The sequence below is a fragment of the Trachurus japonicus genome, chromosome 5 (genome assembly GCF_045865225.1).
Source record: "Trachurus japonicus isolate A0001 chromosome 5, Traja_1.0".
Lineage (NCBI taxonomy): Eukaryota > Metazoa > Chordata > Actinopteri > Carangiformes > Carangidae > Trachurus > Trachurus japonicus.
Window position 1 is genome coordinate 3,003,782 of NC_140911.1, and position 17,297 is coordinate 3,021,078.

Here is a 17,297-nt window from a genome sequence, read left to right on the forward strand (position 1 = left end):
GTAGTTCAGAGTATTTGCTTCATGTGTCGTAATGTTACATAATTATACATGATTATACATGATTACTTCCTAACGTGGTGAATGTGCAGGTCACAACATGTATAATTCTGTTATTAATTAAGGTGATGAACCTACTGCTATGACTATAGGGATTATGGTTCCTTTATTATCCCTTTAAAGTGTTTGTGTCACTCACGTAGCGCCGGGTGCCGTCGTACTCGCAGCGCTCGATCTTGTCCAGCGTGGCGTCGGAGAAGTAGAGTTTCTCGGCGCGGTGGTCGATGGCGAGGCCGTTCGGGGTTCGGATGTCGGTGCCGATGATCACCAGCACGTTGGAGCCGGTCAGCGTGGCGCGCATGATGCTGGGAGACTGCTCGTTCCAGTTGGTCCAGAACATGAGGCTGCAGGCGACAGAGAGAGAAAGAGAGAGAGATATAATCAGTGATGTGAATAACAGGGTTTAGTCAGAGCAGTGTAGAGACACAACAACAACAATGTGAGCAGAGCATCAGATTAACCCTCTGAGGTCGGTATTGTTTCGCCCTTTCGTGTCTATCTCCGGAACGCCGAATGATAGCGGCGCAATTCTTTTTTTTATTGAAAGCGGGACACTTCGGCCTTTACAAAGAGTCCACTGTTGAGTCTGTAGCTCAGACAGAGGTGGAGTCGTCCTGCCTCAAACATCTGTTTCCTATAGGAGAATCCTTTCCCATCACTGGATGGGCCAAAGAGAGTTCATTTACATCCAGATGTTTGATGCTCTACTGCATTAACCAGCCCTAAATGCAATAAATAATGCATAGATTACCAGTTACTGTCTGCATTTTACGCAAGCTATAGGATCATATCATATGGAAGGAGAAAGTTTGTTTACTGCAGGAAACAAGACACAAAAAACCTGTGAAAACAGTGGAAATGTCAGACCTGTGCTGTGCCTCTCTGCCTCATTGTAGACACACACTGTTTTCATGCCAGGCCAGTGGGGCATTTTTGTAAATAATGTAAATAATATATTTTGTATTATAGTAAGAGCCCTTATTCTTTTTTTCCCTAATCCCCAAGACCTCAAAGAACAGTTATATAGTGTCTAAAAAGAAGTTAATAATAATTTTCTGTGTGTTTCCAACAAATATGTGTGAAATTTATTTTCCATTTTTATTTTCCTTTCTGTTTCTGATCATATATCTTTTTCTACATTCATATGACGCCACTACAGAATGAATAATCTGAAAGCCAAGGTTGTCCTGAAAAAAAGGATGTTAATTACTTGTTTGTGCATCACAGGGCTGAGGTTTTACAAGGAGTTGGTATATGCTATATGATGTAGTGCCTGTTCTCTTACTATTTTTGTATCTGTTTGTATGTTCTGCTATATTGTTTTCCCCTTGCATGTACATAGTTACTGATTCTTAACTGTATTGTACAAGTAGTGTATTATGTCTTGTGTTATACGTATGTCTGCCTCTACTGTATGATTGTATCTACTGTATGTGTTGTGACTATTAGTTGTTTTTGTTTAGTTTTTTCCTTGATGGACTTGGAAGAATATAATAGACAATTTTGACTTAATGTTTGGACTCCAGGAAGAATAGCTATGCTAATGTGCTGGTGCTAATGGCGATCCAATAAATTACATGAAATGATTAACACACAAGGAGACCAGGAGAGGGAAACGCAGGAGAAAACGCCCTAGACTCTACAAAAAGGCAACAAAAAACTAAAAAGCAGAGTGACCGAGCTCTGACCTCTGACACTCGTCCAGGACGAAGGCTCTGGGGTGATCGTCCCCGGACATGGTGACCACGGTGTGCCGGTCCACGGCCCCCCAGCGGCTCTGGTCCACCGTGTGGCGGGTGATGGTGGAGGTGGTGTAGCTGGTCCAGTACAGCATGTCCCATCCCCGGTGGTAGGCCAGCCCCTCCACCGAGCCCACATCTGAAACACAGCGAGCGGAGCGGGAGGGAAACATGAGCAAAACATGTTGAGGGTTCAGGGAAAAGAACAAGGAGACATTAAAAAAAACCAAAAGAGATGTGCCTTTGTCCCAGCTGACTTAGCCCATACTTTCTGGTCATGCTCGAAGCTAACAGGGTTCTGGAAGAGCTTTTTCAAGATCATGTCAGAGGTTCTAGGTGTTAGCTATCACTCCCTGTCCGCTCATTGCTATTTTTGGTGTTCCCTCAAATTATTCAGAATTCAGTAAGCAGACATTAAATGTTTTAGCGTTTGCCTCTCTGATTGTCCGCAGGAAAATAAAATTTTCACTCCGAAGGTCAACTGGGAAATTCTATACTACATGGCAGCCTCTTATCTCATATTTCGATAATGTAGCTACAACATCTACGGTGTAGGAGTGACAAATGTAAGGTGGTTGATGTGATACTCTGTTTGAAAAAGAAGACCAACTGGGGTGGGGGGGTGGGATAATGTTTTGTATGTTTTCTACTTGTTCGTTTGTTTGTTTGTATGTTTGTTTATTTGGAAAAAATCACGCATCTATTTGTAAAGGTAATGTAACATGATGTGAAGTGTTTCAATAAACAGATTTATAAAAAAACAAAACAAAACAAAAAAAAAACCAAAAGATGGAAGATAAAAGAGAGGAAGGAAAAGAAGCAGCCTCAGTCCCAGCGCTGTGTTAAAAGGCCGAGTGTGGACAGTCTGGCAGCGGATCAGCGCTGGCAACAACCAAGCGCTCCGAGTCCGAGTCCGAGCTGCGGACATGACAGCTTGGTATTAATGACCGAGAACACAGTGTGATTCGAGGCCTTTATCCAACAAATAGCTCACTTAAAAAGGTCACGAAAACAGTTAACTGGCGAGCGTGTTACTTTCCACTGCGACTACCTCATCAACAGATGAGAAAGTAAAAAAAAAAAAAAGTAATTTCTTTCTGCTCCACAGCCACGAAATGAGTAAGAGAGAGGTTGAGCACGGAGGCCAGAGGACGGAGGAGAGGGCAGCCAACGTGGAGGAACACAAAGTTCTCCGATAGAGAACAGCTGTTGTGTTGCCGAGGAACAAACACACACACACGCACACATACATACGCACACACAGTCAATTTAAAAACAACCACGCATCAGATCATCAGATCAGTGGTGGTAATAGCCGCCTCTGTCTGTTGTTTCTGTTTCTGTAATGGAACAGAGTGAAGGTCTGTTTTTCCACAGCTGGAAATGACCTCACCTACCTTTATACCAGTGGTTCTCAAAGTGGGGCCCGGGGACCCCCAGGGGCCCTTCAGAGGGTTCAAGGGGGTCCCCAACTTTTTACCACTTTTTTGTAGAATTTTAAACTTTTTTTTATTTTTTTATTATTTAAACCAACACTAAGGAACTTTTTACCACTTTTTTTTTAGTACTGCTTTAACTTTTTTTTTTAAAGAGATTTGACCACTTTTTCTTGAATTTTTTAAGTTTCTTCTAGAATTTAATTTTTTTTTTTAACCAATTTTTTCTAGAATTGTTTTTGAGAAATTTTACCATTTTTTTCTAGAAATGTTTTAAAAGCTAAAACTCAACTAAAAAACTAATGTTCTTCATCTCAGAACAAATATTTGTGTATTTCTGGTGTTTGCCTTAAAATTTAGTCTAATGGGGGTCCGTGGTCTAATTTGTGTCAATGTAGGGGTCCTTGATGTAAAAAAAAGTCTGAGAACCACTGCTTTATACAACTGAACAATTGACACACAGAGTGAAGGTCTTTTTCTAGAACTTTGAGAATTTTTTTAGTTTCTTCTAGAATTTTCTAAAAACTTTTGAGAAATTTTACCAATTTTTTCAAGAATTGTTTTGAGAAATTTTTATCAATTTTTTCTAGAAAACTTTTTTTTTTTTAAAGAAATCTAACAATTTTTTTCTAGAAATGTTTAAACGTTTTTGTCGAAATTTAACCACTTCTTTTTCCAGAAATCTCTCTACAATATTTCCAAAAATTCACAATGCCTAATTTGAACGTCTTTATTGAATAAAAAAACTAATGTTCTTCAGTCTCAGAACAAATACGTGTGTATTTCTGGTGTTTGCCTTAAAATTTTGTCTAATGGGGGTCTGTGGTAGCCTAGAAATCTAGACGCACCCTAGCGGTAGCAAAAATATTTGCTCCGTAGGTGGGTCTAGAAACGAGCCGTAGGAACTTTTGAGTCTCGAACACCGATTGTGTTCACCAATCACAGCGCTCTATCTGTTTAGAGAGTCGTTGGGCGGGCTTAACGCGATGGCGACGTTGATTTTAATTGGCTTGTCAGGCTAACGTCATCCTGCTCTTTGCTCTGATTAGTCGTAGCGCTACCCTATTGCGTGCAGAGGCAGTTTGAAAGACAGCCTTCATCCCGCCCCCTGGATTGAGCCGAGGTCTACCGGTCGTTTCCAGTCTATACATTTTAGTGATATAGTCTGGCTTGTCAGGCTAGGTCTGTGGTCTAATTTGTGTCAATTTAGGGGTCCTTGATGTAAAAAAGTCTGAGAACCACTCCTTTATACAACTGAACAATTGACACACAAACACTCCACTTCTGTAATGGAACAGAGCGAAGGTCTGATGATCACAGCGCCGGGGGTTTTTCCACAGCTGGAAATGACCTCACTCACTCGCTCCGGACGGACGGACGGCGAGATTCACCACCAGGTGGGACACTTAACACTACAGCTACAGTGGAGATGCCACGGACATGAATCAACATTTGTCTGGCCTGTGTGTGTGTGTGTGTGTTATGAGATTCTGAATGAAGCAAAGTTACTGGAAAGTCTCGCAGTGCAGAAAGCAAAAAAAGCAAAAAGCAGCCAGCTCCTCCTCTGACTCTCCTTCTTCTTCTTATTCTCTCACTATCATAAATCAATGCCCTGGAAATCGAAACGGGAGCGACGGAGAAATCCATCCCCGGCTATTTCCTCTTTCTTTGGTGTTGTTAATGAATTGTAAATCTCCTCTGGACTCTAAAGTCTCGCTTTTCACATCTGTTTATCTTCACACTGTTGTCTCTCTCTCTCTGCTGCTCTGTACATTCTCCCTTTGTTTACAATCATTTATTGATGTTTACACCTGTAGAGGCGGATAGCTTTTTATTGCAGTTACCTGCAGGGCTGTGTTTGCTGCAGTAAATAATTAGCCTGATTTCTGAAAACAAACATGACTTCATTCTTTGTCTCTCTCTTCCTCTCTGTGTTTGTATCACATCTGTTTACAGTGTCATCATGCAAAAGTTTGTCCCCCCCTTGGTCCCAAACGTCTGTTAATGTGAACAGTTCATCAAGAGGAAGATGAGATGATCTCCAACAGACATAAAGTTAAACATAAAACACTCTTTTTTTTCTCAATATTTTCATCAATATCAGTGTATTATCTTAGTTTTCTACAGTTTCAGAGTGACAAAGGGAAACAAAGCAGCAGCCTGCAAAAGAATGGGAAACCCAGGAGACTTAAACTCTCAGAGAACTTTGACCAAGGTATCAGACAAGATATTTACTATTTACACACTGTGATAGTTTCCAAAGGGGGGGGCTACTAGCTACTAACTATGCAGGGGGCCCAGACCTTTGCTGAGGGCCCTTTTCCTTTTCTGTCATTTTGAAAATGTAAAAGAGGAAAATAAAATATATACATAAATAGAAAGTGAATGTGTCGTCTGTAACTTTATGTCTTTTGGAGATCATTTCATCTTCCACTTGATGAACTGTTCACATTAACAGACCTGTGGACCAGAGGGGGGACAAACTTTTGCTTCATACCTCTGTACACATGAGCTGAGTTTACAGATGGTTTTAGAGGCACTGATAGTTTTTTATTGCAGTTATCTGCAGGGCCGTGTTTGCTGCAGTAAATAATTAGCCTGATTTCTGGAGACAAACACGACTTCACTCCCGTCTCTTCCTCTCTCCGTACGTATTATCTGGACGAGTCTGCAGCGACAAACGCTCTGAGAAAATGTACAGAACCAGCAGGAAGCATGGGAAATAAAAAAAGGTTTGACCTGGCGAGTCCCTCCCTCCCTCCCTCAGAGAGCAGGCGGCCTCTCTCTCTGTGTGATAATCAGTCCAGAGTTCACCTGCCGTTTACTCACGGCTCTTCCTCTCTCCGACTGTGGAGTTATTCACCACTGCCGCTGTGTGTGTGTGTGCTTGTGTGTGTGTGTGTGTGTGTGTGTGTCGGAGCAGAGGGAGATGCATGAGGACGACCACGGCGACGGCTGATGGCTGATGGTGGACTGACTGAGACCTTGATTACGGCGTCTTGTGGAGAAGCAGCCCGACAGGAAATCACACAGAAATCACACGGCGTCTAAAGCTTTTGTGGAGACGGACGACGACTCAGAAATCAGAGCTGACTTGACTTCAGCGGACGAGGGGTCTTTGTGTTCGCACGCCGCTGAAGGTGGACGCTGATTGTGAAATGGCTTGATTCACACACACACACACAGCACGTTGGACCTTTGTGTGTGTGTTGAAGGACGGGTTCTGGGAGGTTTGACAGCGTCAGCAGGAAGTGGAATGTGCGTAATGAGTGTGTGACGATGTGGAAATCTGTGAGTCTGACTCATCGTCTCCTCCGGTCTTATCAGTAGCTTTACGACGCGTTGTTGTTGTTGTTGTTGTTGTTGTTGTTGCAGCAGAACATGTTCATAAGTGAAGATGTGACGATGCTGAGGAACTCGTCAGGCTCTGAGGGTCTCCATGGCAACGGCAGCAGCGTTGCCGGGGCGGCAGCAGTGGAGCAGGTGCTGGTGCCGGTGCTGGACGTCCTGGTCCTGTTGCTAGGCGCCGGCGGCCACAGCCTGGTGATGCTCATCCTGTGTGGGCGGAGGAGGACGAGGGCGGGACGGTGTCCTCAGAGCGTCGTCACGGGGACGGGGACGGACGTCCTGCTGCTGGCGCTGAGCGCCGCCGACCTGCTGCTGCTCGCCACGCTGCCCTTCCACACGGCCGCCGTCGCCATGGAGACGTGGCCGTTCGGGGACTTGATGTGTCGGCTGGTGAGCTTCCTGGGCTCCGCCTGCTCGTCCACCAGCGTCTTCACGCTCGCCGCGCTGGCCGTGTCCCGCTACCTGACCGTGGTGAAGCCGGCCGCGGCGTACCGCCTCCTCTCGCCGCGCCGCGTGTCGCTCGCCGCCGGCCTCGTCTGGGCGCCGGCCGGCTGCCTCGCCGTCCCGCAGCTCGTCTTCCGCCACGTGGGGATCCCTCGGAGACCGGAGGACGGACTCGCCTGCTTTGCCTTCCTGTCGTACCGCGACCAGCTGATCTACGGACTCTTCCACTTCCTGGTGGCCTTCCTGCTGCCCCTCGCCACCATCGCCGTGGCGTACGGCAGCATCTACCTGTTCCTATGGCGACGGCAGCGGGGCGGGCGGGCGCCGCAGGTGGAGCGCTACCAGCACAGAGTGACGCAGACGTCGGCCATGTTGGTTCTGGCCTTCGCGCTGTGCTGGCTGCCGTCCTACGGCCTCACGCTCGACCTGCTGGCCGATAGAAGCTCTGAGGCCAACGGCGCCTCGCCGCGTTACGGCGCCTTCGCCGTGTTCGCACGCTTCATGGCCACTTCCTCCACGGTGGTCAACCCCATCCTCTACGTGCTCATGTCCCAGAAGTTCAGACAAGACTTAGTGAGGCTGTTCAAGAGAGGAGGGGGGACGGGAGAGGGAGAGGGAGGGGCTGCGGACGCCGCGGCTGCTACCTGACATTTATAAATACTACTTTATAATACTACTACCTTTATACCAACGGTTCTCAAAGAAACCGAAAGAATCCTTGAGAGGATTCAAGGGGGTCTCCAACTTTTACTAGAATTTTTAAACTTTGAGAAATTTTTAAGTTTCTTCAAGAATTTTTTTTAACCTTTTTTTGAGAAATTGTACCATTTTTTTCTAGAATTGTTTTTAAGAAATTTTACAAATTTTTCCAGAATATTTTTTTTTTTTTAGAAATCTTTACATTTTTTTCTAGAAATGTTTAAACGTTTTTGTGAAATCTTTTCACAAAAACGAATTTTTTGAAAAACTTTTTTTTGAGAAATTGTAGGCTACCACTTTTGAGAAATTTTATCAATTTTTTCTAGAATTGGTTTTGAGAAATTTTACCATTTTTTCCAGAAAACTTTTTTTTTTTTTAGAAATCTTACCACTTTTTTTCCAGAAATTTCTCTACAATATTTCCAAGAATTCATAATTCCTAATTTGAACGTATTCATTGACTAAAAAATGAATGTTCTTCAGTCTCAGAACAAATATTTGTGTATTTCTGGTGTTTGCCTTAAAATTTTGTCTAATGTCCGTGTCCTAATTTGTGTCAATTTAGTGTCCTTGATGTAAAAAAGTCTGAGAACCACTGCTTTATACAACTGAACAATTGACACACAAACACTCCACAAATAAAATGGACAAAATCCTCACGACAGCAGCATCTTTCCGTTCTCCGTCACCCTGGATATTGAACCTGGGAGGAGCTGCTCTCCTGGGACGGACGGACGGTCGGACAGACAACATGTTGAATCATGCCTTTCCTTGTAAAACAGATTAAAGTCGAAGCACTTTGGTGAAACATTAACAGTTCACATGTGTTTTGTTGTGCTGAGATAAGGTGGATGAAGGTCTCTCTCCTCCTGCATCTGTCTCTGCAGCCTCTGTGTATTTATATACACCGATAAACTAGAGTTACTGCCTCATTGTTGTGTGTGTGTGTGTGTCTTGCAGGAAATATGGCCATGAGCTCCTCTTCCTGAATTACAGCGATGAATAACAGCCACAAGTGTTTTTGCAGAACGTTATGATGTCACAGTGAGGTTGACCTTTCGACCATTTGGATATAAAATGTCCTCACTTTATCTTCTTTTTTTAATCCTTTCAGACATTTGTGTTGAATCGAGTCATAAATAGCAGATGAATTCTTGAGTTGTGGCCAAAGATTTGTGTTTTTGTGGTTTTGACAAAGTCTCATCCGTTCATCCTGAGGGAACCCAGGAGAACCTGCAGATCCGTCTGCAGAAGAAGTCGTTTCCACCGAGGAAGTTCCTGGTAATAATTTAAGAGGCAGAAACTTTACAGGAACCGTCCTCTCACTGTCTTCACTGCAGAGCCGGACCTGCAGGACTGTTGAGGCGACGTAATCCATGTGCAACAGTTTCGATCGCGTAGTCGTCTGTTCACTTCTCAGACATCTTCATGAGGTTTTCTACTAACACTCCTCTTCTGTTGACATGAAAATGCCGCCCTGGAGTTTCTCAGGGGCCGATTTCCAATTTCCTGAACCAAACTGGTGAACCAATCACAACTGGGTTTTACTGGTGGGCTTAACGCAATGACGACAGAGAAGTGACGTCTGGCAGCTTTTGTTTACAACATGTCGGCCACCAAAGAACAGTTGTCGTTCAGTTTTGAGAGACTGTAATATTGATTTTTTTTTTTTTTACTAAAAAGCGAATAAAGAGGGTCGTCGTTTAGCTCAGTGGCCCCATAATCAGAGGCTGTAGTCCTCGCAGCAGCCCCGGTTCAATTCTCTCTACGGATATCCTCTCAATTAAAGGCATAAAACCCCCAAAATATACTTAAACTACTTAAAAAAGAAAAACTATAAACAAACAAAATAACATATTAAAAAAAGCATTAGCATCACATTTTCCTCCAGAGGCTTTCTGATCTACATCGACTGGTCTTGCAGGTTGGAGGTGAAAACACCTCCAGCAGACTCACACTCACTCAGTCTGAAATGAGACTGAGCTGCAGTCTGATATTAACCAGACAATCCAAGTTCATGTTTGTGCCAAATTTGAATACATTTGCTCACGGTCTCTCTCCGAGAATCGTGCTCAAGGAAATCCACCTGGGGGTAAACTGTTCATTGAATATTTATGTCCACATTATTAGACAAGTACAGAACAGTATGGGACAAGGGACAACAAAGAAACAAACAAAGAAAATAAGACAGAACTGTGTTGAATTTGTTAGGAATAATAATAATAATATTAAAAAAGGATGAACAGTGTGGAGTCGTGTTTGTTAGCTCTTTGATCAGCTCTGGATAAACTGCATGAATTAGGACCAGGTGTTGTTGTAATAGGTGATATTATCTTTATTGTAAATGTAAGTTTTCCCAAATTAGAAGATCGTATAAATGTTTTAGTGATAATTTGGTTTGGTCTTTCCAACTGAGGATGAGCGTTTGAAGATGTTTTGAAGCTGATGAAGAGGAGCGGTTACTGCGCAGGGCTGTGGGTGAAATGTCAAACAACAGAAAATCTGATACTCACTCTCGACCACGGTCTTGCGGTCGGATCCGTCGTCGCTGATCTGCTGGATGTTGCCGAAGTGGATGTCGCTGAAGAAGATGCGGTTGGCTCCTTTCCCTCCTCCTCCTCTGTAGTCGAACGTCAGCGCGATCACGTTCTTCATGTGCTCGGGGTCCTCGAACGGTTTTATCGGCGCGTTGAGGTTGTTCTCGTCCGACAGGTGGACGCTCTTTAGTATGGTGCGTTCGGAGTAGAGCAGGTAGCCGTCGTAGTCGCGGCAACCGCGTCCGTCTTCGGCCAGCATGCCGTGGGCGCAGGCGCACGTGCGCTCTGCGTTGCCACGGTAAAGACACAGCTGCTGGCAGCCGCCGTTGTTGTTTTTGCACACGTTTGTTCCTGGAAACAAACAGAAAACCCACAAAGTTATGATCATAGAGCAGGAAAACACATTTCTTCTCAGTTCTCAGTGCAGATTTGTTATTTTTTATTTTATTTTACATGTTCTCACCTTGCTGCCTGGCTCTGTTGAAAACCTTGATGTCTTTCAGCTGTACGCCGATGCCCGTCCTCAGAGACACAGAGTCGGTGGCGTTGTCCTTGCTGCCTCGCTTTATGGAGCCGTTAGCATGTGTCCTTCAACAAGACAGAGAACAAAACAAACACATTAAAGAGGAGCTGATGCTTGAAGAGAAAGCGTTTAAAAAAGAAATATTAGATATGTAACAAATAATGGTGTGAAAACTTCAGTCACAGATCTTCGATTCTAATCTTAATTTTAAGCAACATGTTAAAAAAAAGTCACAAATACAATTAAATTTAAAGGGATAGTTCAACATTTTTGGCAAATTGGCCCATTGCCATAATCCCTATAGTCTTAGCAGTAGGTTTGTTACCTTTAATTGTTGGTGCAAGGTGGAGCAGAGCCGTGAGCTGCTCAGAGCTACGCTACGGAGGCTCATGGGATTTCTTGGTTTCCTCATCAAACCCATCAAATACACAATCCAACAACTCCACATGTTCTGGTGGACAAGTTGTGACCTGCACATTCACCACGCTATGAGATAATAACAGAACGTTACCAGACAGAGTTGTTTTAGAGGAAAATTCATGCAAAACCACTGATGCGCGTTCCTGTCAGCGGCAGTTTTTCATCAAGCAGTCTCTGCATTTACCTCTAAAACAACTCTGTCTGGTAACGTTGGATTGTGTATTTGATGAGTTTGATGAGGGAAACCAAGAAATCCCATGAGCCTCCGTAGCGTAGCTCTGAGCAGCTCGCGGCTCTGCTCCGCCATTCTAAAAATAGCTTGCACCGACAAATAAAGGTAACAAAACTACTGCTATGACTATAGGGATTATGGCAATGGGCCAATTTGCCAAAATGTTGAACTATCCCTTTAAAACCAGTCAAGTCTCTCTTCAAGAGAAGACTTAAAACTTCTGACAAAAAACCTATACATTATAATTATTGTAAAATTATTAGTACAATATTTTGGACTTTATGAGTTATTTTTTGGATGTTTGTCTCATCTTTAAGGTTTTGAATGGACTAGCCCCTCCACTAGTACAGGACTTTGTAAAGAACAAACCCTCTAGAGTAAACACCAGAGCACTGACTAGGGGAACCTCTTCGCCTTTTTTACTTTGTGTATGGACTTTTAACCTTGATGTGAAGCAGGACTTATTTTTTGTAAGATGTTTTATCTAATTGTCATGAATGTCTGTACGTTTTTTTTATGGTACCTGCCTTAGGACAACGGATGAAATGTAGCAACTGTGCTAACTCCGGCATATTTATATTGATGCTTCTGGCTGATATGTTGATAAATGTGCATTGTCCTAATCAAATAAATAAATAAAAATAAAATAAAATAGATATAAAAACTCACCTGTCGCTCCAGTAAATGTAGCTCTCGAACACCGACACGGAGAACATGTCCATGTTGTTGTTGGCCAGAACCACCTCCCGGTTTTCTCCTGTTTCCAGGTTGATGCGCTCGATTTTGTCCGTCCGGGCGTCGCACCAGTACAGCAGGCTCTCCTACACACACACACACACGGTCATGATCGTTCACACTCTGAGTGATGTAAACTAGCCGAAGCGGTCCGGTTGAGCTTTACCTCGTAGTCGATGGAGATGCCGTTGGGCCAGCTGATGCTGACGTTGACGAGGACGGCCCTCTGGGAGCCGTCCAGACGAGAGCGCTCGATACGAGGATACTGACCCCACTCCGTCCAGAACAGGTAGCTACACACACAACAGAAACACACAGGAATGACCTCAGTGATCAGTGAGGACAGAGACGACAGGAGCAGAAGCTGCCGGTGTCGTGTCCTCTCACCCTTTCTGCGGGTGGACGGTGATGGCTCGGGGTTTGTCCAGACCCTGGGAGATGACCACGTAGCGGAAGGAGCCGTTCAGCCGCGCCACTTCAATCACATCGAAGCCCTGGTCCGTCCAGTAGATGTTTCCTGTGGAGGACAGAGGAGGAGGAGGAGGAGGATGATGCTCTGGCTGATCCTGAGCATATATTATATACATTCATACAATTTGAATTACTACGTCAAGTTGGGCGTAGGCTGAAGCCGCAGCTGATTGGTCCCCTACCTTATTTAAAAGAAAGAAAGTTGCATAACTAAACTGAGAAGAATAAATAAGATTATCTAAGTCATTCAATTAATTAAGTTAATATACCTTATATTATATATATATATATATATATATATATATATATATATATACCTTATATACATACATACTGTGTGTTAATATCCATCATATACACATATATATACTGTACATAGTGATGGACTGGACTATCCATTGCAATATGGATAGATTATAGAATTATAGGGGTAGAATTTATACTTCTTCCTACTCCTTTTCGCTCATGTAAACTGCGTTGCTTATGAGATGTTACTTTTTTGTGTATACATTTTTGCTGTTCACTTATTTCCTTATTATTATATTATTATTTTATCTTATTTATTTTTTATTTTTTTACATTGTCGTTAACATGATCGAAATAAAGAAATCAATCAATCAATCAATCAATCAATCAATCAATCAATCAATCAATCAATCAATCAATCAATCAATCCCACATTTGTTAATTACACAGGTCAATACATTCATTACTCGTTAGTAATCAGATTGACTGTCATCCATAAAACCGTTCGTCTTGGCACAAACGGATAGATAGATAGATAGATAGATAGATAGATAGATAGATAGATAGATAGATAGATAGATATAAAGAGGAAGTATATTATAAAATATAACCTACAATGTCTAAAACAATAGAATATACCCTACAAGTGCAAAGGGAACAACCTAGACATAGGTTAAATACTGTGCTACATAATTTGAGTGCAATACATAATTCAAAAATGATAGAATACTAATGCAAAATGCAAAAGGGCCAAAACATAATTTAGAAATTTAAAAATGAGGTGTGTTGTTGTGCTTGGACATATTATTGTTTCTGTTGTTCTGAATAGGTCCCCTTTAAGTTTTGAGTTCCTTCAAAATAAAAGAGTTTTTTCTTTGTACTGTAAAATGGGTGGAGAGGATTAGAGGTGATGGAAACAAAACAAACTTCCCCTTGGTCTTAAAGTCATGCACCATGAAGGACACTGGCAGAGTCATAAGGGACTCAAACACTTTCACGACATTGCAGCATGTGTACCTGACAAACGATGACCCTGTCTGTTGTCTTTTTGTGTTATATCTGTTTTATTTGTACTATTAATACAAGTTAATAAACATGTTTTTTTTCTCCTTGTGCTCACTTTTATCTCCTTTTCCTGTCCTGTTGCATAGTAACAGACAGTCTGAGAAATAATCCACAACACTATGCACATTAAAAACACATTTTATCAGCTCATGTTCACTGCAGGTACTGTATAATGTGTTTTTGTCACATATCTCTCACCTGCGATCCAGTCGACAGCGATGCCTTCCACTCTGCCGATGCCATTAGTGACCACGTCCTCTCTCCAGGTCTGATCTCTCTTGGCCCTGCTGATGGTGCTCAGGCCCATATCCACCCAGTAAATGGTGTCATTGTCTGGAGAAAAACACATTCAAACAACACTCAGACTGACGGAGCAGAGCTTTCCTCCACCTTGATACACTAACACATACATTCATGCAGCAGTGGCAGCAATTATTTCTTTCTTGTTCAGGGTTACCTGCATGGAAATCTATGCCCACAGCTAAGGACGTTCCCGACACCGGTACGAGGGCGTCGGACTTATCTGAAGGATCCAGAGGAATACCACGAATGCCCTCGTGCACAGAGTAGAGCAGGAAGGAGCCGACACCTGCAGCAAACAAGCAGAATCGGGACTTTTTTAAGACTTTGATTTATCATTTTTATTGGTTTCTGCACCCCAGAAAGGAGAAAAGGTGTTTGCGCTCTTGCTCACTGTCCAAAAAAAATCCTCTTTTCAGGTGCGTAGGCCAACAAACATTTGAGAGCAACAGGAGGAAAAGACTCGCACACTGATCAAAAATGGCAATGTCCACCAGAGATTAACGGATGCAACAAAGATTTAATGGTCCATCAAACAACAAAAAAGTGCAACCATGGTGATAAAATAAAATAAAGAAACAAAAATAAGTAAGACAAAAACGTTTCAGCCTAGGCCGAAACGTTTTGGTTGGATTGCAGCAGACGAGCAGTGTGGAGGAATATTAAATGGTTTTTGTGTAGTTTTATGGACGTTTTGTGTCGGGCGCTATTGACTCTCATATGAAGTTTTGGTTGGACTAGGAACCGGCCTCCCGGGTCTCCAGATGCACTTTGAGGAGTAAAAAACTACTCTGGAGTATTCATCAGCATGAGGGGGAGTCACTAATGACTAATGAATTTCATTTTTTGGCTAACTATTCCTTTAAACAACTGTATTCTATACTTTCACTTTCTCAAATATAAATCCAGTTCTAATAAAACGCAGTGTATAAAAATACCTGAGCCTGCACATCTTAATTGACGGCTGCGTTCACGTGACTGCACATGAATTTGTGATGTCAAAATGGGGTCACGAGCCAAAAAAGGTCGGAAACCGATGCTGTTAATCTCTGGTGGACATTGCCATTTTTGATCAGTGTGCGAGCCTTTTCCTCCTGTTGCTTTTCTGCACCCGAAAAGAATGGAAAATAAGAAAGTGAGTAAGTAAGTAAGGAAGCCGTACCCTCGCAGGACTGCTGCCCTGTGCGCAGGCTGTATCCTGCCGTGCACATGCAGGCTCTGCTGGTCGGGGAGGTGGGGAGACACAGCTGGGAACAGTCTCCGTTGTTATTGCTGCACAGATTGGTGCCTGGGAAACAGAAAAGCAGCACGGGAACAAATACACAAAACAAATCAAAGAGGAGTTACGGAGACATAAACAGATGTGCTGCTTCGGCCCAGATAAACAGACGCTACAACGTCCAAGTCAGCAAAACACACAGACGGGGACAGATCTAGTGATTTAACTAAAATAAATGATCTGTTTGGCTGCTGCTGGCTCTGCACCTTTCTGCACAGTCTCATTGTAGATCTTCATGTGCATCATGGGGGATGTGCTGTTCCTCAGGACCTTCCAGTTGCCTCCGTCCTTCTTGTCACAGGTTCCTATCTGGTCGGTGCCTTGGTCGGCCCACCACAGCTTCTCTCCTGGAGGGAACACCACACGACAGGATCAGATCCAAACTCTGCAGCAATCATTTCTCATTTTTATTTATTTGTTTATTTGTAACGGGACTTTGCATATTCATGAACATACAAAAATAATTTGTTGTAAATATGCCAGATTTAGCTCAGGAGCTAATTTCCATCCGCAGTCCCAGGGTCCATAAGTTAAATTGCAGTCACAGACAAACACAAAACAAGTGATAAGCATATATTTGTATTATGCTTATCAATTGTTTCGTGTTTGTCTGTCATTACATCACACAATGGTTGCATTAGTAGGAGGAAACAAAAAGTGGTGAAATGTGAATTTATCAGACAGTAAATGTCGTAAAGTGCTATTCGAGATTCACTAAAGTGCATTTATCATGCAGTATCTGTGCTTTTTTTTAAAGTGCATGGAGTAAAGTGCCGACTGTTGGAAATAAATAAATAAATAAATAAATAAACTACCCTTAATGTTCACAGAGCTGGTTTTTACTGAACCATGTTTTGAGCTGTTTCCTACGTATGTTGTGCTTTCTCTTCTGACCTGCTTGTCCACTGCAATCCAAGTGTCCTGAAGGGAGATAGTCCAGAGTTTACTGGAAACAACCTCATTTAGGACATTTTTACAGCCTAAACAGTCCTGTATTGAATTTGCCTGGTGCACGCTCTTGTGTTCAGGCGATGCACGCGGACGTGACCAGACTTGCCTCAATGACGTTGTTTTGGGTAAACTCTGGACTATATCCCCTCAGGACACTTGGATTGCAGTGGACGAGCAGTGTGGAGGAATATTAAATGTTTTTTGTGTAGTTTTATGGACGTTTTGTGTTGGGTCCTATTACTCTCATATAAAGTTTTGGTTGGACTAGGAACCGGCCTCCCTGCACTTTGAGGAATAAAAAACTTCTCTGGAGTATTCATCATCAGCATGAGGGTGAGTCACTAATGACTAATGAATTTCATTTTTTGGCAAACTATTCCTTTAAAACAACTGTATTCTATACTTTCACTTTCTCAAATATAAATCCAGTTCTAATAAAACACAGCGTATAAAAATACCTGAGCCTGCACATCTTGATTGACGGCTGCGTTCATGTGACCACACATGAATTTGTGATGTCAAAACGGGGTCACGAGCCAAAAAAGGCTCGGACACTGATGCTCTTCTCTCTCTCTCTCATCACTGGTTGAAATGCATCATTCTGAGAGGAGGACATACATACATACTGTACATACCCATGATGGCCAGAGCCGTGGCCTTGGTCAGTTTGCCCTTGGCGGCCTCCAGCATCTCCAGTCCGGAGCCGTCCAGTTTGCAGCGGTTGATGGTGCTGTTTCCTGAGCTGATCCAGTAGAGCTGCTCCGTGTCGAAGTCGATGGATAAACCTGGGAAAATGGCAAAAAAAGGGAGAGAAT

At 43.0% G+C, this 17,297-nt stretch overlaps 2 protein-coding genes across 8 annotated transcripts in view; one reads left to right on the forward strand and one right to left on the reverse strand.

Moving 5' to 3' along the window:
* Positions 1-17,297, reverse strand: part of LOC146986787 (low-density lipoprotein receptor-related protein 1-like) — a 173,955-nt gene that overhangs the window by 46,683 nt on the left and 109,975 nt on the right. For all 7 annotated transcript variants that reach the window (XM_085775603.1, XM_085775602.1, XM_085775601.1 and 4 more), the window contains 12 exons: positions 17,118-17,267; positions 15,738-15,878; positions 15,415-15,540; positions 14,410-14,541; positions 14,151-14,285; positions 12,558-12,687; positions 12,337-12,463; positions 12,105-12,256; positions 10,724-10,848; positions 10,237-10,611; positions 1,746-1,935; positions 197-401 (listed from right to left, as the gene is read on the reverse strand). In XM_085775603.1, the coding sequence (XP_085631729.1) occupies positions 197-401; positions 1,746-1,935; positions 10,237-10,611; positions 10,724-10,848; positions 12,105-12,256; positions 12,337-12,463; positions 12,558-12,687; positions 14,151-14,285; positions 14,410-14,541; positions 15,415-15,540; positions 15,738-15,878; positions 17,118-17,267 (1,988 nt within the window). The remainder of the gene's footprint in view (positions 1-196; positions 402-1,745; positions 1,936-10,236; positions 10,612-10,723; positions 10,849-12,104; positions 12,257-12,336; positions 12,464-12,557; positions 12,688-14,150; positions 14,286-14,409; positions 14,542-15,414; positions 15,541-15,737; positions 15,879-17,117; positions 17,268-17,297) is intronic.
* On the forward strand, positions 6,537-7,672 carry LOC146986788 (delta-type opioid receptor-like). Its single transcript, XM_085777831.1, has 2 exons — positions 6,537-6,576; positions 6,611-7,672. Exon 2 carries the CDS (start codon positions 6,614-6,616, stop codon positions 7,670-7,672), a length of 1,059 nt encoding a protein of 352 aa, XP_085633957.1. The 5' UTR covers positions 6,537-6,576; positions 6,611-6,613.